This window comes from Phacochoerus africanus, chromosome 2 (genome assembly GCF_016906955.1).
Source record: "Phacochoerus africanus isolate WHEZ1 chromosome 2, ROS_Pafr_v1, whole genome shotgun sequence".
Lineage (NCBI taxonomy): Eukaryota > Metazoa > Chordata > Mammalia > Artiodactyla > Suidae > Phacochoerus > Phacochoerus africanus.
This window is the reverse complement of record NC_062545.1, coordinates 77,453,469-77,478,430: the sequence shown is the minus strand read 5'-3', so window position 1 is coordinate 77,478,430 and position 24,962 is coordinate 77,453,469. Positions and strand designations below refer to the sequence as shown.

Genomic DNA, 24,962 nt, shown 5'->3' with positions numbered 1-24,962 from the left:
GCCATCTTAACCATTTTTAAGTGTCTGGTTCCATGGCCTTATGTACATTCACATTGTTGTGTAACCATCACTGCTATTTATTGCCAGGACTCTTTTCATCCTGCAAAACTGAAACTCTGTACCCATGAAGCTAACTCCTCACTCCTTCCTCTCCCCAGCCCTTGATGACCCCTCTTCTAATTTCTGCCTTTGAGTCTCACTGCCCTGGGTACATCATGTAAGTGGAATCGTATAGGATTTGTCCTTTTATGACTGGCTTATTTCACTTAGCATATTGTCCTCCAGGTTGGTCCAAGTTATAGTACATGTCAGAATCTTCTTCCCTTTTTAGGGCTGATTAATTTTCCATTGCAGGTATACACCATGTTTCATTTATCTGTTTTTTTGTTTTGTTTGTCTTTTGAGGGCCACACCCACGACACATAGAGGTTCCCAGGCTTGGGATAGCATGGGAGCTGCAGCCACTGGCCTACACCACAGCCCCAGCAATGCAGGATCCAAGCCAGCATCTCGGACCTACACCACAGCTTATAGCAACACCAGATCCTTAACCCACTGATCGAGGCTAGGGATGGAACCTGCATCCTCATGGATACTAGACAGATTTGTTCCCACTGAGCCACCACAGGAACTCCCATATTTTGTTTATCAATTCGTCCATCATTGATGGACATTTAGGTTGCTTCTCCCTTGGCAATTGTGTATAATACTACTATGAACATGGTGCGAAAATTTCTCTTCAAGACCCTGCTTTTGGAGTTCCTATTGTGGCTCATCGATTTAAGCACCCTACTAGTATCCATGAAAATGGGGGTTTGATTTCTGGCCTCACTCAGTGGGTTAAGGATCTGTCATTGCCATGAGCTGTGGTGTACGTTGTGGATGAGGCTGGGATCTGACATTGCTGTGGCTGCGGTGTAGGCTGGCAGCTCCAGCTCCAGTTGATTCAGCACCTAGCCTGGAAACGTACATATGTGTCGGGTGGGGCCCTAAAAAGACAAGAAAAAAAAAAACCTGCTTTCTTTTCTTGCAGTTTTCTTTGAGACCTTCATTTCTTCTAGGTATATATCAAGAAGTGGAACTGTTGGATCTTATGGTAATTCTCTTTTTAATTTTTTGAGGAATCACCATACTATTTCCACAGAGGCTGCCTCCGTTTGTGTGTGTGTGTGTTTTTATAGCCACACCCATGGCATATGGAGGTTCCCAGGCTAGGACTCGAATCGGAGCTGCACCTGCTAGCCTATGCCACAGCCACAGCAACAGCAGATCCCAGTCACATTCAAGACCTCCGTCACAGCTCACAGCAGTGCCAGATCCTTAACCCACTGATCGAGGCCAGGGATTGAACCCATGTCCTCATGGATACTAGTCAGGTTCTTAACCTGCTAGGCCACAACGGAAACTCTTGAGGCAGTATCATTTTACATTCCCACCAACAGTGCATGTGGGTTCTGAATTCTCTAAGTTTTCCCTGACACTTGTTCTTTTCTTTTTTAAAAAATAGTAACCATCCTAATTGTAAATGTAACCTGCCCAGAAGTCAAACAATTGAGTACATCTAAGTAAGGAGGGCTTGGAGAGTAACATAGGATTATCGATCACAGACTTTCTCAAAGGGCAGGGGACCCCTTCCTGCTCTCTCACGCCCACACTGCCGTCTCCATCTCCTCAGTGGGGCTCGTGCTATTTTCTCATCCTCCGTCTCCAAATATTCTCTCTCATCTGCCTTGCCCTGCTGTGTTCGGCCTCCACAGGAAGCAGAATCTGGTCTCTATCTGCTTTTCTCTCATGGAAAGACGCTGTCTGGAGTTCTGGTGAATACATTTCTCCACCTCATTACACAGATAATGAAAATCACTTGCCGCATAGTAGATACTCAATAAAAGGTAGCCGACCTAGTGCCTACTTCATAGGGGTATCCTGAACACGGCGTGAATAAATGCAGGCGAAGTTCTTAGAACACTTCTGGCACTTAACAAGTACTGAGGTTGGCTGTCATTATTGTGATGGCGATAAATGGGGAGCCCAGGTTTTTAGAACTTAATCATTTTTTAGCAAGAGGTGCTTCCAGCAACTTTGGATCTAGTTGAGGAAAGTCATCTTGAGGAGATAATCTTTGACGCTTCAAGAATGTTAGTGTCCCCCTTTAGGTCTGCAAATGTAGGGGGAATAGGCACGATTGCCCCGGAAGAAATGGAATGACAGAGCTTTCGTAGCTTGACAAAATCTGCTGTTCCCAGTATGCTCTTTGCAAGGGAAGATAAATCTGAACGAGGAACCTCTTGAAAAGAAAAAAAGGATTAATGGAGTTCCTGTTGTGGCACAGTGGTTAACGAATCTGACTAGGAACCATGAGGTTGCGGGTTCGATCCCTGGCCTCGCTCAGTGGGTTAAGGGTCCCGCATTGCTGTGAGCTGTGGTGTAGGTCACAGATGAGGCTCGGATCTCTCGTGGCTGTGGCTATGGCCAGCAGCTACAGCTCCCATTGGACCCACAGCCTGGGAACCTCCATATGCTGTGGGTGCAGCCCTAAAAGGACAAAAAAAGACCCCAAAAAAAGAAAAAAGATTGATAGGTACTCCTTTCCTTGTAAGAGTCTGTGTTACTAAGACCTCTTTGCTAGCTCTGTGAAGTCCTGACTGAACCAGCTGACAGAATAGGAACCAGGTCCAGAGGGGAACTCCCTGAGAAGGAAGGGCCACTAGGACCCGTAGGGCAGGTCCAAGGGCCCACTGGGGAGGAGGAGGACAGTGATGGGTTCTGGCTTCTGCCTGGGTCTGGCAGCCCCTCTGGACCAGAAGCAGCCCACAAAGGCCATGGGAAAGAAGCCCCCACAGACTCTGTGGCTTTAATAGAGCTAGTTTATTTGGAACTGCCTGCACCTCCATCATTTTTGTTTCTGAGAAAGATACAAGGACATGTTGAGAATATTTCAGTTTGCATGTCTAGCATCGAGCACATGTCTGGAATCAGGCAAGTGCTCTCTAAAGGATGGGGGACTGGAGTGACATGAAAAGACAGCACCAAACACTGGGGGCCTGGGCATTTCTTCCTGCCTCTGTCCCAGATGCGCCTCCAGAAGGGAGTACTGGAGAGAATTAGCCAATGCTCGGGATGCTTTGAATGAGGACCATTCTCAGGAAAGTTCAGAACAGGAGTTTTCTTCTCTTCCTCATGGTGTGTCATTGTTCCACTCTGCCCTTTCGGCGCTTGAAATCACAGCACTTAAAAATGGAAAAATCAAGCTTTGTCCAAGGAATGGATCTTTTCTTTTTTCTTTTTATCCTCCTTTTTCATAGATGAATGCTGTAGAATGGAGAGTTCTGAGTGCTGGGTCCAAAAGGTTTGGTTTGGCTTTGTTTACCAAGGTAGGGAGAGCTGACCTTTACCTAATTATGCCTTTTGCAAGAATACTGAGCAACTCTAGAATGTGGCAAACACCAATCCTCTCAAATTTTAACTGGAGGGAGAGGGCTCGGCCCTTAACAGCTCTGCCCTTTCTGTACACAGCAGCCATCAGCGTATAAACACAGCAGCCATCAGCATATAAACACAGCACCATGGTAACTGACACAGTCTCAGCCCCACCCTTTAAGTGCCCACACCTGCCCCCCCCCCAAGTATTGTCAAGAATCATGCAAAGAAAGCAAGTCACCTGTGCTTCATCCAAGTGTCGAGGAAGAACAGACCAGAGCAGGGCAAACAAGGAAGGGGATGTAACATCCACCTGGCAGTGAGACAGTTCTGGAATCCTTCTCTATGGACTAGCTGTGTGATCTTGGAGAAGTTACCCTGTGTCTCTGAGCTTCAGATTTTTCTCAAAGGTAAAGCGGGCCTGGCAGTAGTAAAGGTGTCTCATAGAAGTGTTCGGAGGATTAAATGCACTAACAAGTAGTATGTGGTAGGTCCTCCATGAACAGTTCCTCTCCTGCCATGGCAGCTGAAAGGATGTATGTATTTACCTGAAAACACCGCTGGGGACTCCTGCAATGGGAGGTGATCCTTTGCAGGCTCCCTGGCACTTCCCTTGTCATCCCTTTTTCCCCATAACCCCTCAGGCATGTTCAGACAGAAGTTCCTTGAGTTCAGGACACCATCTGTAAACACTTTACATCCTCTGGTGGCTTTTCAGTGGGGCCCCAGCAAGGGTTCCTAGGTAGGAGCATTAATTCATTCTTCTGAGTGCTGCCTTTCTGCTCAGGATAAACTGAGGCAGGAGGAAGGCCCACCTACCAGCAGTTCAAAGCAGCACCCCAGTGCTTGGTGTCCTCCCTCAGGGTCCTTAGGCCCACATCTGGGGAAATAGTTGGTGGGAGAAATGGAAAAAATATTCCTCTTACGCTTCCTGATGGGTTGTATTCCATAGACAGGACTTGTCAGAAGCATCTTCCAAGCTTTTCTGAATCCATTTAAGGGCATCTAAGAGAAATGAAAAATATTTTCATCCTGTCCTTTCTTTTCTCTCCCTCTTTTTTTCCTCCTCTTGTTCTTCTCTTTTCTGTTCTCATCTCCTAGTACCAAAAGCTTTTTCAAAGTATCCTAGTACCATACGGCTCCACACAAAAAATTGCTCTTTTCCCCTAAACTAAAAAAGATTATTATAGTAATAATTTTGAGGCAGAAATTTCAAGCCTAGGGTAATAAGCACAATTTTTAAATCGTTTCTTTTTTTTTTCTTTTTATGGCCGCATTGAGGCATATGGATGTTCCCAGGCTAGGGGTCAAGTCAGAGCTGCAGCTGCCAGCCTACACCACAGTTCACAGCAACACTAGATCCTTCGCCCACTGAGAGAGGCCAGGGATCAAACCCCGTATCCTCATGGATATTAGTTGGGTTCTTAACCCACTGAGCCACAAGGGGAACTCCGTAAATCTTTTTTTTAATGAATAAAATACTACACTCTTGTGAGAAAAGGAATCAAACTCACATGTGTAAATAGTGTAAAAGCCCTCTATTTTTACCGCACTCCCCTCAATCTCATTCCCTGGAGGTAACCACAACTGAACAGTTTGCTTTGCATTCTTCCATACATTTCTGTTATTTTTGGTCATTTGGCAGATATGCTTACCTGCTATGTTCTGGGCAGTGTACTTAGGTGTTGGGACCAGGGGTGAAAAACAAACATAAATATACATATACATGTATATTTATCTTTCAAATCTATTGGCAAAAATGAGACCATGTTTCTCTTTTTTTAATAATTTTTATTTTATCCATTATAGTTAGTTTACAGTGTTCTGTCAATTTCTACTGCACAGCAAAATGACCCAGTTATACATATATATATATATACACATTCTTTTTCTCACATTATCCTCCATCATATTCCATCATAAGTGACTAGACATAATGTCCTGTGCTATACAGTAGAGAGCATGTTTTTCAATAAATAAAATCTGTGAGCCACGTTTGCATGTTAGTATGTAGAAATAAATATTTATTTTTAACAGCCGTGTCATATTCCATTGTAAGGATACACCAAAATGTATACAGTCTGAATGTGCTGTTTTAAAGACATCCCCTCTGCTTGCAGAACATAGAGCAGTTGGCTCCACACGGCTCACCTGAGCAGAACCTGGCCGTCTGTAGAGGGGGCCTCTGGGCCCATCCCCTTGCTTCAGGGTAGAGAGATGGCCCCCTGAATGTGCTGCCCCTTGGGACTCAACCTGGAGCGCAGCGCACCTGCCCAGCAACCACCCAGGTCCCTCTCACTCCAGAGCCCCGGCCATCTCAGCTCCCATTGTAGTCTGCTGTCCCTGTCCTCCTGCTTCCAGCATCTCCTGTGGCAATGAGTTCTGTAGGTACTGATTAAACAAGAAGAAGGAAAGGTGAGAAAATAAACTCGAGGTCATGAAAAATGCAGTCAGAGGAGGACTGTATGTGTGTTTTCTTTAAAGTCACTTTTTCATGCCTGTAGATGAAGCAGGCATACACTCAGTGCGGCTCTCACGCACTCATGGGGGGATGGGCGGTGAGCCCTCCCTTTGTAATAAGGGCAGCAAATGCCTATGCTTTAAACACAGAGAGTAAGAAGTTCTTGCTTCACACTCCTCCCCACGATCAACTGGCCCCTAATTTCCTCTTCTGGTGCTGCTGGTGAATAATCAACCCATCTTAACACCCAAGTTCACGGCCCTCCCCGGGCACCGTCTCTGGCCAGGCTGCTGTGACAACGCTCAGGTCCAGGGCAGTGGGGACATTCCTCAGCACTTACTGAGCTGGGTGGTGAAAAAAAAAAAAAAAAAAGCAGTCTAATTGGCCAGTGGCCTTTTCTAGTGAATGAAGGAGGTTTCGTTTTTAAGAAATAAAGTGACTTCTCAGCGGCTGTTGATTCACTGCCCACAGGGAGATTTTTGGAGCGGAGGCTTCCTAGCCAGGGTAGAAATTTGCATACAACTTCCACTTCCTGCTTCGGAGCCTGTTGGGCGGCTTACCTGGGCCTGGAGAGGGTGGAGGGAGCCTGGGAGCGACCCAAGGTGGAGCGACCCAAGGAGAAGCAAGCGTGACCACCCTGTGCCCTGGTCTGTCTGTCCTCGGTGGCTCTAAGGTACGTTGTTCAGAGGTGTCGCCGGCCTCGCTTTACTTCTTAACCTCTGACCCACTTTCCAAAACTCTGTTTTCTCCTTCGATGACATGTGCTACCTGACTTTCCTCCACGCTCCCCTCCCCACCTTTCATTTGTCCGTGTACCGAGAGACCAGCTTGGGCCGAGAAAATGACAGTTAGGTTTCTGCTGCGAGAGAGTGCTGGGGGGTTAGCATTTCACACGGGGCAAGCGAAGATTAACTCTTTGAGGAGGGGAGACGCCCGTGTGTGAGCTGCCTGGGGACCAGTTGTTTGAGGACTTGGCGTCCCCACAAGTTTCCTTAAGAAGACAAGCCCCACTTCCTCCAAGGAGGGAGCTGGGAATGGCAAAGATTAAGGATTTGGCTTCTGGCCCCGGGACACGTCAGTGGCAGAGATGGAAGGAAAGTTCCCAAGTTTTCCTGATCCTTGTTTTACTCAGGGAAAAAAAAATCAACACCACATTCCTGGGCCAGGAAGCTCAGCCCCCAGATCTGCTCTGTAAGGGCTGAAGGCGGCCTTCTCACCCTCCCAGACAACCCAGACGTTTGCTGGCATGGACTGGAGGCTGGTACCCTTTCGGGAAAACAAGGGGAGAAGTGCTATTATTTGATATTGGAAGTTAAGCTTCATGTGACTTTCAAGTTCAAGGTGGTCTCTTAGCATAGGGGGGATATTTTTAAATGAACAGGAAAAAAAAAAAAAAAGAGAGAGAGAGAGAGACCCAACCAATAATGAAAGAGAGGACAAGAAACTGACTTTCACGTTCTCACTCCACTCCTTGCTGGCTCTGTGACTTAGACAGTTTACTTTGGTTTCCCTAGGCCTGGATTTCTTCATCTATAAAGTGTGGGTGGGGGTAGTGCATGAACAGGATTATGTCTAAATTCCCTTTAACAAAATAAGGCTAGGGCGATGGGAGCCCCACAGGGGTAGTCATAGTGGGTGGTCTTAGAAGACGTGTTTTGTTTACTAATTATTCCAATATATTAATTTTACTTCTCGGCCACTCTACCAGATAGTTAGTGCCTGGAGGAAAAGGACTCCATCCTTAACCCTTCTCTACCCTCTTCTTCTGTCAGACACCTAGTAGGTGCCTTCCCTATAAGCTGCTCTGCTTTCTGTCTCACTTATCTGCTCTCAAGGCGAAAGGTAAAGCAGTAGTCTGGGTGAAAGGCTGGGGGGTGGGAGCCTAGAGCTGGGCAGCCACGTGGCTCCGTGGGAGAGCTGCCTGGAATCCATGTGTTATTATTGGCTCTAGCTAAACAGGAGACAACAGGGAGTTTCTTGAATTAGTTTATGTCCCATTTGGGTTACCCAGGAAGAACTGGCCCGTGCACTTGCCCACAGAGGCAAGGCAGGCCAGAGAGCTGGCGACCAGCCTGGCTCCCGAAGGCTGTGTTAGTGCCTTAGCTGGAGCTGGAAACCACTCCCTGGCTAGTCCGGTCCCTGTGTGTGGGGCCTTTAATGGGCGGTGGAAGGGAGCTGTGAGCACATCCTGATACCATGTAAGGGTGATGACTAGGATTGGGCCACATTGTTAGATGGCAGACACACAGAATCTTTAACTTTTTCCAAACAACAAGTTTTAAAAAAAATTGTTATTGTTTCTTTTGAGCTATCACTCTCCCTTCATAAAGTTCAAACAGGCTCTGGCTGATTGGGACGGGCTGACCTGGGGATTTGGGTATGATTAGCTGTTTCTGTGGGATATCAAGTCCCTGGTATGGTCCTCATCATGTTTTTATTTTTTATTTATTGTTATTTGTGTGTGTGTGTGTGTGTGTGTGTCTGTGTGTGTCTTTTTAGGGCTGCCCCTGCAGCACTTGGAAGTTCCCAGGCTAGGGGTCGAATCAGAGCTACTGCCACCCACCTACACCACAGCCACAGCAACGAGGGATCTGAGCCTCATCTGTGACCTACACCACAGCTCACGGCAACACTGGATCCTTAACTCATTGAGCGAGGCCAGGAATCGAACCCGAATGCTCATGGATGCTGGTCGGGTTCATTACCGCTGAGCCACGATTGAGCCCAGTCATGTTTTTATGTGGCTCTCTCTGTTGATCTGGAATAAGAGGACAGGAAGTTCAAGATGTTTCGCCTATGATGAATTACAGATTGTTATTTTCAAATAACACACACCATTATCTGAAATCAGGCTGTCCTTTGCTGCCAGCCTAGCTTTGATCCAGAAAGGCCACCCACAGTCATTCGTCATCTGGTGTCATCTATGATGAAACAGCATGAGGTAGACGCCTCTGCTGGGTCTTTCGTCTGGGGTGGGCTAACCAGGGGCAGAGTCTGCGTGGTGACCCGATGTGTAGGGGGAGGGGACTGTTGAGTCGGGGATGCTCCCCTTTGGAGGGTGCAAAGATGGAATACATGTAAACCTGCTTCTCTCAGGATTAAGGAATTACTGACTTTCAAGGGCTCTGAAAACAAGAGGAGGAGTTGCAGGAGTTAACAGGCATCAGAAAGATCGGTTATGTGGATAGTTGTCTAAATTAAATCTATGTTTCGAAGGATCGAAATCTCAGAAACATCCTGAATTCAAACCATTTCTCCTGCTATAGGCGATTTGAGATTAGCCTTGAAAAAGGCACTGCAAGCAGCTGCTGCAGAACGGAGCCCACAGATGCGACATATTAAACTTTAAATTCCTTTCAGATCCAACGAAATGACCCCTCGTGTTTGATCACATTTCCTTATCAAAACAATCCCTCAGTCCTTCCGTGAGAAAGCATCTGAGGATTAGAATCAAGACGCTCTCCCCCTGGGCCTCTCCTGTTTCTTCCTAGTGCATTGTCACCCAGATATTTTTAGTTCATGAAAACCGGGGCTGTCTTCCCTCCGACACTGGACATTCTTTACGTTTCATGCCCAGCAGGCCTCTTACTCACCCGTGTATTCGGCAATGCCCGAGTTCCCAGCTCACTCTGTGGGAGTGTGTGGGGGGTGGGTGTGTACAGATGTGTACACAGACCTTCCTGGAGACCAGAAGCTGTAAACTGGCTGAGGAAGGAGGTGGGCTTTCATCCCCCTCGTGACCTGCAGAGCTGTACCAGTTTGGCACCGTTCCCTGATCGGGCAGCAGCAGTCACACTTTTGGGGATGGACTGGAGCTCCTCTCCCTGAAGACCCAGGCTGGCTGGGGTCTGAGCAGCCTCCCTCTCAGGGAAACGTGGCTCTTCCCTGCCTCACAGTTTTCCTGCACTCACGCTTCCGGTGTTTTTCCTTCTTCCTCTCCCAGGAGCAGTCCCCAGGTCTCCTTTTCTGTCTCTGATCTCCCCTCCTCCTCTCTGTGCTGTCTGTCCACACTCTGCCTGGCTCAGCAGCCCACCTGTAGCCCTGGCCTTTCATCTGCATTGGTTCTTCCCCTTCCCTTCCAACTGCTCCTTCTCATAGCCAGCAATCTGGGGGGAAAAAAAAAAAATTCACCATTTCTGTAAGCCTCCCTCCCATGCCAATAAAGGACAAATCTTAAGATTTTTCCTTCAAGGTCTCCCACTTTACTCTTCCATTTTCCTTTCTTTCTTTCTTTCTTTCTATCCCTTCTTCCTCTGCTGATTTTTCCTTTCTGCCCCCTCATCTCCTTCACGCTGGGATCTGGACTGAATTAAGAATCATGAACGTGTGTTTAGAGAAACCTTATCTGACACAAAACAAACACAAGAACCCATGGGCTGGTTTGAGGTTGTTCTCGAAACATTTTTTTTTAAAACAGCTTCCAACTCGGTAGGGGCAGGGCGTTTGCATTCATCCATCATCTAGTTGAGCAGCTCAGAGGAGCTGCAGAACGAACTTCTGCAGATCAGTTCAGGTCACACTGCACTGCCCTCAGCCTGCTGTAAGTTGTACTCTGCAGAGTACGAACAAGGGCCAGTAAATGTTCTCTGGACTCCAGGGCCCATCACAGCTTTCAATCCTCTGGCAAACCAAGTGGAAGAACTCCTCTGTCTGGGAAATTCTGCGAGTAAACTTGGAAATATTTATTCCTTGGAACTTGAACCTAAGCCACACACAGTTCACTCAACACCAGCTTCCACTAAGCAAACCGATATTGGGAAAGTTTGCATGCATTTGGGCAGTATGCAAAGAACATTAATGAGTTTAGAGGTTTGTTTGTTTGTTTGTTTTAATCCAAGACTTTTAGACATTAAAAAACAAAATTACTCCCTGGGGAATGAAGTAAGATCTTGAGAATCTGTAATTGCAAGTATCGGTTCCAAATTGGATCTGAGGCTCTTCCTAGCTGTAAATTTTTATGTTTATTAGTATGTCCACCTGAAATGATCATCTAGGACCCTTCAACCCTATTGTTGACCCAAAGAATGCTTAAAAAAAAAAAATCCAAGCACTTGGTAGCAGCAAGCCTTGATTATTTAGGAGCTGGTAATGTGGTTTATTAATTACTCAGGCTGCTCGCTGCTGCCCTTCTTGTGTTTCTTGCACTGCTATTTGTCTTCTTCCAGGGACATAACACCTTCATTAAATCCCGTCCGTCCTTGCCTCAGAGGCGTCCCCCTGGAAGACTTCCCCTCTCTAGATGCATCACCATTTATCATCACCCTTTGTTTGTGCTCTGTCAACAAGTTTTCAATTTATTTTGAATTCAGTTTATGATTAAAATTTAATGAGATCCAATCAAGTGCTTTTCTCAAATCAAGATGCCTCTGCAGTCTCATCCATACCCTCTATTGTAGTGGCAAGAAGGAAAGCCATCACAGGTTTCCAGCCTGGCCATTCTTTATTAAAAAGCAGGTGGCATGCAGCCACACCTCCTCGGCTTCAAGGTGAACGGTTCTGAAACCTATTTGTTCCAGAAGTTTTTAGGCTTTCCTCAGCCCTCGCAAATCCCTTTCTCCCCCCGACCCCCAAAGAGCTGTAATGATTGAGTGCTCCCCTTGGAGACACAAGTGGGCTCAGGGCACAGGCTCTAGTGCTGAACTGCTTGGATTTGAACCCCAGCTCTGATACTTATCAATCCTGTCACCTTGGGAAGGTTACTTAACCCTTCCCCGGTTCAGTTTCCTTGTTTCTAAAACGGGGCTGACAACAGTACATAGGAATAGGGTGGCTATAAGGCTACAATACATGTAAAACACTTGGAACAATATTTGACACATAGTAAATATTCAACAAATATTAACCATTGTTATTAACAGAGGATAAGCTTCCTTAGGCATATCCGTTTCCTTAGGTTTATATTAATTTATTGGCATAATCTATGTCAGAAGTTGGGAAATGACAACCCTCGGACCAAAAGTGGCCCATGGTCTATTTCTGCTCCTGTCTGTTGCTAAGGATTTACATATATATATATATATATATATATATATACAGTTTGTTTGTTTTGTCTTTTCTAGGGCCACTCCAACGGCATATGGAGGTTCCCAGGCTGGGGGTCTAATCAGAGCTGCAGCCACCAGTCTTCACCAGAGCCACAGCAGTGCAGGATCCGAGCTGCATCTGCGACCTACACCACAGCTCATGGCAACGCCGGATCCTTAACCCACTGAGCAAGGCCAGGGATTGAACCCTCAACCTCATGGTTCCTAGTCGGATTTGTTAATCTCTGTGCCACGACGGGAACTCCAGGATTTATATTTTTAAAGTGTTGTTTAAAAACAAACAAACTGACTAAAAAGTGAAGTTTGAGACAGGCAGTATGTGGTCCACAAAGTGTGAATTATTTTCTCTGTTTCTAGGTGGAAAATGTTTGCTGATGCCTGGTCTATGTGGTTTGATGGAAAGAATCGGGTATCTATAGTCTAGAACTGGCTGTGACTTTGGAAAATCTACTTAATGTCCTAATGTACCTAAGGCTCCTTAGAGTGGGACTAGCAAAATGATACTATGTATGCCATCTGTGACCCAGCTTGTTTTAAGGACCAAATGAATTGATTTGTATCAAATCTGCTGGATATACACATGTTGGTTAAAAAGAGAGGGTCTTAAAATAAATAAATAAATATATATATATATGGAGTTCCTATCTTGGTTCAGTGAAAAAAACAAATCTGACTAGGATCCAGGAGGACACAGGTTTGATGCTTGGCCTTGCACAGTGGGTTAAGGATCCCATGTTGCCATGAGCTGAGCTGTGGTGTAGGTTGCAGACATGTCTCGGATCTGGCATGGCCGTGGCTGTGCTGTAGGCCAACAGCTACAGCTCCAATTCCACTCCTCACCTGGGAACCTCCATGTGCCGAGTTCAGCCCTAAAATAAAAGCTAAAATTAAAATTTATATATATATATATATATATATATATATATATATATATATATATATATATGAGTTCCCTGGTGACTTAACAGGGTTAAGGATCCTGCCATGTCTCTATAGCGGCTCAAGTCACTGCTGTGGCATGAGTTTGAGCCTGAACTTCCATGTGCTGTGGGCGTGGCGACACACATTAAGTTCATACGATAGTTTTGGCATTCAGTTATAAAACCAGTGAACAGGAGTTCCCATTGTGGCTCAGTGGTTAACAAATCCGACTAGGAACCATGAGGTTGTGGGTTCGATCCCTGGCCTCGTTCTGTGGGTTAAGGATCCGGCATTGCCGTGAGCTGTGGTGTAAGTCGCAGACGCAGCTCAGATCCTGCGTTGCTGTGGCTGTGGTGTAGGCTGACGGCTACAGCTCCGATTAGACCCCTAACCTGGGAACATCCATATGCCGTAGCGTGGCCCTAGAAAAGACCAAAAAAATAAAAATAAATAAATAAAACTAGTGAACATAGTCTAGAAAACTAGTTCCAAGGCCAAATCACTTCTTATTGTAAAAATAACAACAAAATAGCCTTGGCTTTTTGAGAGCTTGATGTGGGACAGGTCCTACAATCAGTACTTTATATCTTCTTTCATCCTCACAATACCCAACTATGGGACAAATGTTGTCACATTCCCCATTTCACAGATGAGAAAAATGAGGCCCAGAGAAGTTAAGTAATTTTATCAAGGTCACCCATATAATCAGCTGCCAGAGAAAGAATTTAATTGTAGGGAGTTTGAATCTAGAGCCTATGCATTTTTTAAAATTTTATTTTATTGAAGTATAGTTGATTTACAATGTTATATTAATTTCTGCTATATAGCAAAGTCTGTTATACATATATATTATTTTTCACATTCTTTTTCATTATGGTTTATTATAGGGTATTGAATATAATTTTCTATGCTATGTAGCAAGACTTTGTTTATCCATCTTATATATAGTTTGCATCTGCTAATCCCAAACTCCTAATCCATCCTTCCCCCTGTAGAACCCAACCACGAGACTGCTCTTTATATTTGTTTGTGAGTCTGTTTCTGTTTTGGAGATAAGTTCATTTGTGTCACATTTTAAATTCTACGTATAAATTACGTAATACGAAGTTTGTCTTTCTCTTTCTCATTTACTTCACTTAGTAGAGTAATCTCTAAGTCCACCCATGTTGCTGCAAATGGCATTATTTCATTCTTTTTTAGAGCTGAGTAGTTTTCCATTGTGTGTGCGTGTGTGTGTGTGTGTGTGTGTGTGTGTGTATGCACATATATATACCACTTCTTAATCCATTCATCTGTCAGTATACACTTAGGTTGTCTTTGCTATTGTAAATAGAGCTGCTATGAACATAGGGGAACATGTATCATTTTGAATTAGAGTTTTGTCTGGATATCTGCCCAGGAATGGGATTGCTGCATCATATGTCAACTCTATTTTTTGTTTTTTTGAGGAATCTCCATACTATTCTCTATAGTGGCTACACCAATTTACATTCCCACCAACAGTGTAGGAGGGTTCCCTTTTCTCCACACCCTCTCCAGCATTTGTTATTTGTAAACTTATTAATAGTGGCCATTCTGACTGTTATGAGGTGATACCTCATTGTTGTTTATCTCCAATAATTAGTGATTCTGAGCATTTTTTATATGCCTATTGGCCATCCGTATTTCTTCTTTGGAGAAATGTCTAAGTCTTTTGTCCATTTTTTTTAAATTGGGTCATTTGTTTTTTGTTATTGAGTTGTATGAGTTCTTTGTATATTTTGGAAATTAAGCCCTTTATTGATCATATCATTTACAAATATTTTCTCCCATTCTCTAGGTTGTCTTTTCATTTTGTTCATGGTTTCCTTTGCTATGCAAAAGATTATAAGTTTGATTAGATCCCATTTGTTTATTTTTGCTTTTATTTGTCTTGCCTTGGGAAACCAGCCTAAGAAAACACTGGTACAATTTGTGTCAGAGAATGTTTTGCCTATTTTCTCTTTTAGGAGTTTTATGGTATCATGTCTTATATTTAAGTCTTTAAGCCATTTTGAGTTTATTTTTGTATATGGTGTGAGGGTGTGTTCTAACTTCATCAATTTACATGCAGCTCTCCAACTTTGCCACACCACTTGCTGAAGGGATTGTCATTTCTCCCATTGTATATTCTTGCCTCCTTTGTCAAAGATTAATTGACCATACGTGTGTGGGTTTATTTCTAAGCTCTCTATTCTGTTCCATTGATCCATATTTTTGTTTTTGTGCCAATACCATGCTGCTTTGATTACTGTAGCTTTGTAGTATTGTCTGAAATCTGAGAGGGTTATGCCTCCTGCTTTGTTCTTTTTCCTCAGGATTGCCTTAGCAATTCTAGGTCTTTTATGGTTCCATATAAAGTTTAGGATTATTTGTTCCAGTTCTATGAAAAGTGTCATGGGTACTTTGATAGGGATCACATTAAATCTCCAGATTGCTTTGGGTAGTGTGGCCATTTTAACAATGTTAAATTTTCCAATCCAAGAGCATGGGATAGCCTTCCATTTTCTTGGAATAACTTTCAGCTTCCTTTGTTAATGTTTTATAGTTCTCAGCATACAAGTTTTTTACCTCCTTGGTCAGGTTTATTGTTAAGTGTTTTTTTGTTTGTTTTTGATGTGATTTTACAAGGGATTTTTTTTTTTTTTTAACACTCCCTTTCTGCTGTTTCATCGTTAGTGTAAAGACATGAAACCAGTTTCTGGAAGTTAAACTTATCTCCTGCTACCTTGCTGAATTCGTTTATCAGTTCTTAGTTTTTGTATAAGCCTGTACATTTAAGTCCTGCATGTTTTCCACATCCCAGAAGTACGTATTGATTCAAGGTGAGCCCATCTGGATGGTAGATGCTACAGTAAACTGTGAACGTGGACATCAGATCTGTTAATGTGTGCCCTGAGAGAGACTTGTGTCGTGTGCATACTAGGGCAGGGTCTAATAGATGTGCAGAAGGAGAGGCAGGCATGATGTCAGGAAAGGAAGCTTTTGGATGAACTGTGAAATCAGAAGGGTAGTGCTGTGAAGACTAACAGGCTCTGTTTCAAGACACTAATAATTTAAGGCAGGATGTGCTGGAGGAGAAAAAGGTTGCTGGGAACAGACATGAGCAAAGTCTTGGAGGCAGCAGACAGAATAAATGGGAAATTCTGTGAATGGTACACTGAGGAGCATTGTCACAAAGGATGTGAAAATGGCAGGAAAAAAATAATAAAATAAAATAAAAAATAAAACGGCAGATGTTGGAGTTCCTGTTGTGGCTCAGCAGGTTACGAACCCAACCAGTATCCAGGAGGATATAGGTTTGATCCCTGGCCTTGCTCAGTGGTTTAAGGATCCAGCGTTGCCACGAGCTGTGCTGTAGGTCACAGTCGCAGCTTAGATCTGGCATTGCTGTGGCTGTGGTGTAAGCCGGCGGCTATAGCTCCGACTCAACCCGTAGCCTGGGAACTTCCATATGCCACAGGTGTGGCCCTAAAAAGCAAAAAAAAAAAAAAAAAAAACAAAAAAAACACAAAACCAAAACTGCAATGTCTGGCCAAGGTCTTATCTACCAAAACATACTGCTCAGGAGGGGAAGCGAAGAGAAAGTACTCAAGCCTGAGGAGGCAGAAAGGAAGCCAAAGAGAGAGACTGGGACAGAAGAACTGATAGACTTGAGGAAAGGTGCTGGTCAGAATCCAAGGGCTAGATTCACAGCTCACAGTCCAAAGGGCAGAGAGTTTCCCTAGAAGGAAGCCTGCTGTCTCTTGGATCGGATCAGAGTTAGAACTAGACTCGCATGAGCCACTGCTTGACCTGATTGTGTGGACCTGGGACTAGCCCTCTGTCCCTAGCTTGTGCCACCCCGACCCCATCCTAATCCCACTTGTCCCCACCATGGACAGGTGTCCTCTCCTGGGTGGTCTCAGCAGTGCCCCTCTCACATTGGTTCTTAATCTTTGTGGACATCAGAATCACTGGTGGAGCTTTTCCTTTTCCTTTGTTATCTTTTAAATAGATATACAGGCGCTTGGTACAACATTTCAAAGGTACAAAAATGCTCTGAAAAGCCAGTCTCCCCCCTGCCCGGGTCCCCAGTCATGCGGTTCACTTCCCTGAGGCCGCCGCTCTACCAGCTTCACAATAAATCTTGGATATAGTTCCACCTCTGTTCACACAACACCTCCTCAGTCTTTTCAAAAAGACGCAGAGTATTGATTGTAAGGCTGGACCACAGTTTTATTTTGTGGTGGTTGTTTCGGCTGCATCTGAGGTATGTGAAATTTCCTGGGCCAGGGATCGAATCCACGCCGCAGCAGTGACCGGAGCCACTGAAGTGACAACACCCGATCCTTAACCTGCTGAGCCACCAGGGAACTCCTAGATCATAGTTTTTAAAAGCAGAACCTTTTTGGACACGTGAGTTGTTTCTAGTTGTTTCTAGTTTCTAGTTTGTTTCTAGTTTCTAGAAACAAACATTGCTGTGTTGGCCTATCTTCATAGCCTCTTCATTTTACACAATAGGTGCGTATGTCCATAGAGGAAATTCTTGGAAGTGACAGTACTAGGATAAAGGACATAAGATTTTAAAATTTGCATAGTTATGGCCAAATTGCAGAGATTACACTCCCCTTGGCAGAGCATGAGAGACCTTATTACCTGTGGGACTTGAGCAGAAATGCCAAGAGAGGCCTGGCCCCACCGTAGGATCTCTAGTTGTGGGACCTGGGCATCTGCACTGTGAACCTCCAAAAGAACTTCTGAGCCAGAAACTCTCCTGAGATCTCTGACCAGCCAGCCTCTCCCTTCCCTTAGGGACTGGAAACAACGAGGTGCTAGACTCGGCCATTGTCCTCCAGGCCTAAAAGGCCTCAGCTTCTCCCTGGCATCCTGAGCTCAGCATTCATGCTAATGAGATGAGACTGTCCAGGGCCCCGCCAGCTGTGGGGCTTGCCAGGGCCTGGCTGGCAGGTCTTCTGTCCCCCTCGGCCGACAGAGACTTTTCCTCTAGGTCACGGCTAGAAAACAGGGTTTCTCCACTTAAAACCAAATGACGCCCTTTGTTAGAGATGGGAACACAGGCCATGTCAGGGTGACAACCACCTGGACGTTGTATGGAGCAGGCCTGGAAGAAAACAGGGCAAAATGGAAATGATTAGGAGCACTGAGATGCTGGGTTAATTTTTTTAAATGTGTAGCGGGTTTGGGTGGTGTTTTTTTTTTGAACAGTTTTGACAGTAAAGACAAAAAAAGAACTCTCACTTCCAACCCAACCCATTGATCTGCCCATGGCCCTCTGAAGTGGCATTTGTATGTGGTTTTCTGTGACACCCTCAGAGGGTGGCAGGGTTGTTCTGTCAGTTCTGGCGAGGCTCTGAGGCTCTGAGCATGCCTGAGACCAGCTGCCTCCCTGCCAGGAACAGAAGAGCAGACTGGGGGGGGGGGGGCAGGGGGAGAGACTCAACTTTATTTGCAAACAAGTGTTCAGGTCAATCCTGCCATGGGTGGGGCCTCTTTAGGTGTGGCCCAGGCCCACCCTGGGGCCTGACACTTAGCAGAACTTAATAAATATTTGAGAGAAAGAAAGAGAGGAGGAGGGACGTATACTCCTGTGGTATAACTTCAAGGACTCCAAGGAGTTGACCAACCAAATCCTCCCAAGCCTGATGTTCTCACACTCAGCATCCTTCCAGCTACACAGATCTGTTTCCCCTCCGAAATAGGCATCATTCATTCATTCATTCATTCAACAAATATTTATTGAGGAGTTCCCGTCGTGGCACAGCGGAAACGAATCCAACTAGGAACCAGGAGGACATGGCTTCTATCCCTGGCCTCGCTCAGTGGGTTAAGGATCTGGCATTGCTGTGAGCTATGGTGTAGTTCACAGATGCGGCTCCAATCTGGCGTTGCTGTGGCTGTGGTGTAGGCTGGCAGCTACAGCTCCAATTAGACCCCTAGCCTGGGGACCTCCATATGCGTGGGTGCGGCCCTAAAAGGACAAAAGACAAAAAAAAAATTATTGAGCACTTATTATATACTTGGTACAGCTCTAGATGCTAAAAATATGACTGTGAACAGAAGAGTGGGGAATCACACCCTCCTGAAGTTTACATCCTGAGAGGAGGGGGGGAGACCATGAACATAGAATGTCCTAGATGTTTGTATTGATAACATATATTTTATAGTGTGTACAATGGTGATGACTGCTGGAGAGAATTATAAAGCAGGGAAGGGAGACAGAGAGTGTGAAGAGCATGTAGAAGTTTTACAGGGTGACCAAGGAGACCTCACTGAGGAAGTGACAGCTGTGTAAAGACCCCAAAGGAAACAAGCCAAGCAGATTTGGGGGGAGGGGGTGGCAAGAGTGTTCCAAGAAGAAGGAGCAACAAATGCAAAGGCTCTGAGGAAGGGCCTTTGTTTTCCTATATTGGTTTCCTCCCTTGAGCTGGATCACAAGCAAATTGAGGGTAGGAATCATGTTTCATGTCTTTAGAAATAATTTTGGTTACCTTTCACTCTATACCCTCTGTTATCTCTTGAGTTTTGTGGGTATTGCCGTTTGTAAAAAAAAAAAAATTAATGGAAATTTTAATTTGAGCTTGTACCTCTTTTTTGTCTTTTTTTCTTTTTCAGAGCTGCACCTACAGCATTATGGAGGTTCCCAGGCTAGGGGTCTAATTGGAGCTGTAGCCACCTCCAGCCTACGACACAGCCACAGCAATGCTGGATCCGAGCTGCATCTACAACTCACAGCACAGCTCATGGCAATGCTGGATCCCCAACCCACTGAGCGAGTCCAGGGATCGAACCCGAAACCTCATTGTTCCTAATCCAATTCATTAAGCACTGAGCCGCAATGGGAACTCCTGAGCTTATGCCTCAAAATGGAAGTACACAGCATAAAGAGGGACACACGGGAGGGTTGGGTAATCATTTGCTGTTTGACTCATTTGAAATATCATAGTCCAAGTTCCTGTTGAGGATCAGTGGGTTAAGAACCCCACATACAGTCTGTGAGAATGCAGGTTGGTTCCCTGGCCTCGTTCAGTGGGTTAAGGATCCAGCATTGCCATGAGCTGTGGTGTAGGTCGCAGGTGTGGCTTGGATCTGGTGATGCTGAGGCTGTGGTGTAGGTCGGCAGCTATAGCTCCGATTAGACCTCTAGCCTAGGAACTTCCATATGCCACAGGTGCAGCCTGAAAAAGAAAAAAAATTTAAAATATAAATAAGTAGATAAAACATCAGGATCCATTTTATTTTTGGAAGATTCTAATCCCATAGCTTTCCTGAAAGGCTGTCCATTGCCATGCCAGGCTTATTCACTCTCATCTGAGGGACCATTTGTTTCTTTTCAGGCCGGCTCCCTAGAATTCCCATCACAGGATGAACCTCAGGTTTCCAGTTATGTGACCACGCTCTGGAGATGACTGCATTTGTCACCCTTTTTATTAGCTCCCTCCAAGCCCTTGAAGGCTCCTCAACTAGAAGAGAATTTGCAGCTTTTTAAATTTAATTTTATTTCTTTTAGGGAAGCCCTTCTAAGGTATTCACATTCGAAAACCCAGGGAGAGTATAAACAGTTGTACTTGAAGTGTGGAAAATGAAAATGAATCTCATACCAAAAAAGAGCTGACAGTGTTTAGTCCTCTTGCTGGCTGGCTCGCCGGCTGCCTCTCTTCCCCCCACCTCCACCCACACCCTGCGCCCCCTGTTCAGCTGTGGGCCCACAGATGCTCACAGGAGATTACACAACACTCAGCCAGCCCTTCGGAAAATACTTTTGTTTCCTGACCAGCTGAAGAGCATGTTGCATGGCATATCCAATTTCATAGCTGCAGAAAAATTCTAAGAAAAAAGGAAAACAATGGGGAGCATTTTTAAATAGACCCTAGTTGAAATATGTGTGTTTTGGGTAGGCGCCTGTTCACATTTACAGGGTCTAATCAGTTTAGGTGATGAGGCCTCTTCTCTGCAGAACCAAAGGGCTTAGACAGTGGTCTAGAAGGGAGCCAGCCCAGGGCAGGGGACATCGAGGCCAGGAGGGAGGGCCAGCCAGGACTTGGAGGCTGAGGGAGTTTGCTGTTGTGTCAGGAAAGCGTTACCAAAGTGGTTTGCAGCAGACAGCTAAGTCGGACACCACGTGAGGGTCTGGGAAGTGTTAGAGGGCAGGCATTTGGCAGGGAGCACAGGGCAAATCGAGGTCTTTCTGTAGGGCTGGGAAGGTAAATTTGGTGGGAAACCAATGATCCCACCTCTGCTCTGTGGGGCCGCATTTTTTATTTTTTTCATTTTTAAAATTTGAAGCATTTTGAAAGCTTGAAGCATGGTTGGTTTACAAGGTCGTGATCATTTCTGCCATACAACACAGTGGTTGAGTTATACATGTACACACATCCATTCTCTTTTAGAGTCTTTTCCCACATAGATGATCATGGGGCAGCATTTTATTTTATTTTTTTTTTTTGTCTTTTTTTTTTTTTTTTTTAAGGGCTGCACCCACAGCATATGGAGATTCCCAGGCTAGGGGTCGAATCAGAGCTACAGCTGCCAGCCACAGCCACAGCCACAGCCACAGCCACGTTAGATCCAAGCTGCATCTGCGACCTACACCACAGCTCACGCCAACACCAGATCCTTAACCCATGGTGCAAGGCCAGGGATCGAACCTGCAACCTCATGGTTCCTAGTCAGATTCATTTCCACTGCACCACGACGGGAACTCCACAGGGCAGCATTTTAAAATGCATGCGGGAGTTCCCGTCATGGCGCAGTGGTTAATGAATCCGACTAGGAACCATGAGGTTGCGGGTTCCGGTCCCTGCCCTTGCTCAGTGGGTTAACGATCCGGCGTTGCCATGAGCTGTGGTGTAGGTTGCAGACGCGGCTCGGATCCCCGCGTTGCTGTGGCTCTGGCGTAGGCTGGTGGCTACAGCTCTGATTGGACCCCTAGCCTGGGAACCTCCATATGCTGCGGGAGCGGCCCAAAGAAATAGCAAAAAGACAAAAAAAAAAAAACCTTAATGACAGAAGACATCTCCCTGGGATTCATACATAATGAAATTTCATTCCTATTTGAGGCAAACAAATTAGAAAACCAAAGCACCCCCCCCCAAAAAAAAAAGTGGTAGCAGAAGGGATTGAATAAATAAAAAATAAATAAATAAAATAAAATAAAAATAAAAAAATAAATAAAATGCAGGCTGTCATGTTGCCATTGGGTTGGGGACTGGGCTTGAGAGAAGGAGAATTTATATTTGTACAACTTATCTTAGGGCAATAATTGATGGTCATCATGCCTTTGGGCATAGGAAGCCCTCTGTGAGTGTTTGTGGTTGAGATTCCACGTGGATAAAACAGGAGTTTCAAAATTCATTACCACTGGCACCACCCTTTTCTCCGGAAGGCACTTGAGGTATGTTATGTACAAGGCCTCCATGGGACAGACTGCTAGGATTTTTTTCCTTTTCCCTCCCTCGTTCCCAGCACACCTCTGGAGGCTTCTGTGGGCCTCCGGACGGTCACTCCTGTGCCATCTTTTCCTGCAGCCTGCCTCCCTCCTTCCCCTGGAGCTGAAGCATCCTGGGACATCATCTCAACCAATCTAATGATTGGTTTCTCATTCCAATGAGAATGATTGATGGATTTCCCATTCCACACTGATTGATTCCATTTTTATAGATAAAACCAATAGAACCTGGACAGGGGGCGGGGGGGGGGTGGGAGCTAAATGTGCTGTGGGCTAAAGGCTACTTTAACAGATCTTGCCTGTTCAGCCACTACATCACAGACCAGATGGTCATGGCTCCCCTCACTGCAGGCCTCGTGCGAGAGGGAATAAAGTCCTCCAAATAACCTAGAGTTTTCAGTGGAAAATGTCACTATGACATTTCCAGTGCTTTTTATTTTATTTTATTTTATTTTTATTAAAGTACAGTTGATTTACAACACTGGGCCAGACTGCCGCACAGCAGAGTGACCCAGTCATACATACATATACATTCCTTTTCTCACATTATCTGGTGATTTTAAACCCAGTCTTGCTTGCTTGCTTGCTTGCTTTTGAATCTTTTTAAAAAATTGGGCAATAGTCACACAGGCTGAAAGTATAAAAGTTCAAAAGGTGAGAGTTCCCTTGTGGCACAGTGGAAATGAATCTGACTAGGATCCACGAGGATGCAGGTTCCATCCCTGGCCTCTCTCAATGGGTTAAGGATCCAGCGTTGCCCTGAGCTGTGGTGTAGGCCAGCAGTTACAGCTCCTATTCAACCCCTAGTCTGGGAACCTCCATATGCCATGGGTACAGCCCTAAAAAAGCCAAATAAATACGTAAAAAATAAAAGTTCAAAAGGTTAAAAACTCTTCCCCTCCCTTCTCTCCCCCAGCTTTGTTCCAGCCTCTCCATCCTCAAAGGCAGCCAATGCCCCAGTGTCCTGTGTGTCCTCACTGTATGTTTTATACGTGTACAAGCAGACGTGTGTACACACGCTCCCACATTTCCCTCTCTGTATTTTTTCCACACAAAACAGCGCCTTCTGCACATCGGTCTGCTGCACCTGACTTTTTAATCACTTAACCGTACATTTTAGAGATCATTCCACATCCGTTCCTGGGATTTCTTTCATCATGGATTCCGGCAACCCACGTTCAGATCATTTCTCTTTCCTTAAAACTTGGCTGTTGGTTTTCGTCTCTTTTCCCTCACTGGTGTATGACTTCTACCACATGATGGCCCGGTCACATTCTTTGAATCGCCTTCCAGATAAAAAATATCTTAATTAAGCCTTAGTGCCTTTGCCTGGAGGTTAAGTGAACCATTTTATGTGATTGGGGCTCTGCCAGCCCATTGGTGTCACACTCTTCTTAATTTAAACCACATTTGGAATGAGGTCCCTTAAGGTTATAAAGTGGGGGACTCCAAGAAACGATCTGTCTTCTGAGGCTGTGGCACGTTTTTTCTCTTGTTCCAGAAACTAGAATGAATCGAAGCATTCCTGTGGAGGTTGATGAATCTGAACCATACCCAAGTCAGTTGCTGAAACCCATCTCAGAGCATTCCCTGGAAGAGGAATCAGAACCGCCTGCTCCAGATACCAGACACATGGCACCCAACAGCTCCTCTGCACCCCAAACCCCTTGCTATGCCTCAGGAGACGTGGCTCACACTCACCCACCCCTGAAGCTTTCAAATCATCAGTGGCCTGTGTCCCAGCAGGTCACCTGCCTGCGCACCAAAGTCCTGGAGGAGAGTGAAGACAGCTTCTGGAGGAGACACCCAGACCCGGGCAAAGAGTTTCCCTCATGCTCCTCCGTAGCCAGCCAGGCTGAGCCTGAATCTGTGGTTGGAGCTCTTCCCCCAGAGCATCAGTTTTCACTTATGGAAAAACGTGATCAATGGCTGGGATCTCAGCTTTCAGCAGCTTCTCCCGACACTGGCCATGACTCAGACAAATCAGACCAGAGTTTACCTAATGCCTCAGCAGACCCTCCGGACAGTAGCCAAGAGATGGTGCAACAGCCTCAGCCCCACAGGAACCGAGCAGCCCCAGACCTGCCTACCACAGACACTGGGTACGATTCCCAGCCCCAGGACGTCCTGGGCCTCAGGCAGCTGGAAAGACCCCTACCCCTCACCTCCGCCTGTTACCCCCAGGACCTCCCCGGGCCTCTCAGATCCAGGGAGTTCCATCTGTTTGAACCTCAGAGATACCCAGCGTGCGTACAGATGCTGCCTCTCAACCCTTCCCCGCACGCTCAGTGGAACTATCACTACTATGGTCCTGGAGGTCCTGATTACCACGTGCCATGTAAGTGAGCTTCTCTGGACATTCTGGGCTAGGTAACCAAGTAGACAGGAATCTCACATCCTGCTTTGCATCACTAGACCCATACAGATAAGGGCAGAAGGCAGAGAAGACGTTCTGCTTCCCATGGGGCTTTCCGTGTGTGGTTGGATTTGTACACAGCTTTAGAAGAATGCTTTTGCTTAGCCTAAAGCCCATCGCAGGTGGAACGTGCTTCTCTGGGAAACTTTGAGTGTAAATCAGATTTCCTCTCCAGGGTAGTTTACCTAAAACTTGCCTAGAGGCAGGGAGGCGACCCACATGACTTCTAGGAAACTT

General features: G+C 45.5%; 1 protein-coding gene across 1 annotated transcript in view; it reads left to right on the top strand.

Moving 5' to 3' along the window:
* Window positions 1–6,411: 6,411 nt before the first annotated feature.
* TRAF3IP2 (TRAF3 interacting protein 2) overlaps window positions 6,412–24,962 on the top strand; it is a 53,983-nt gene continuing 35,432 nt past the window's right edge. Inside the window, exons 1-2 of the mRNA XM_047762881.1 lie at window positions 6,412–6,551; window positions 23,811–24,647. Coding sequence (XP_047618837.1) covers window positions 23,819–24,647 — 829 coding nt within the window. The 5' untranslated portion in view covers window positions 6,412–6,551; window positions 23,811–23,818. The remainder of the gene's footprint in view (window positions 6,552–23,810; window positions 24,648–24,962) is intronic.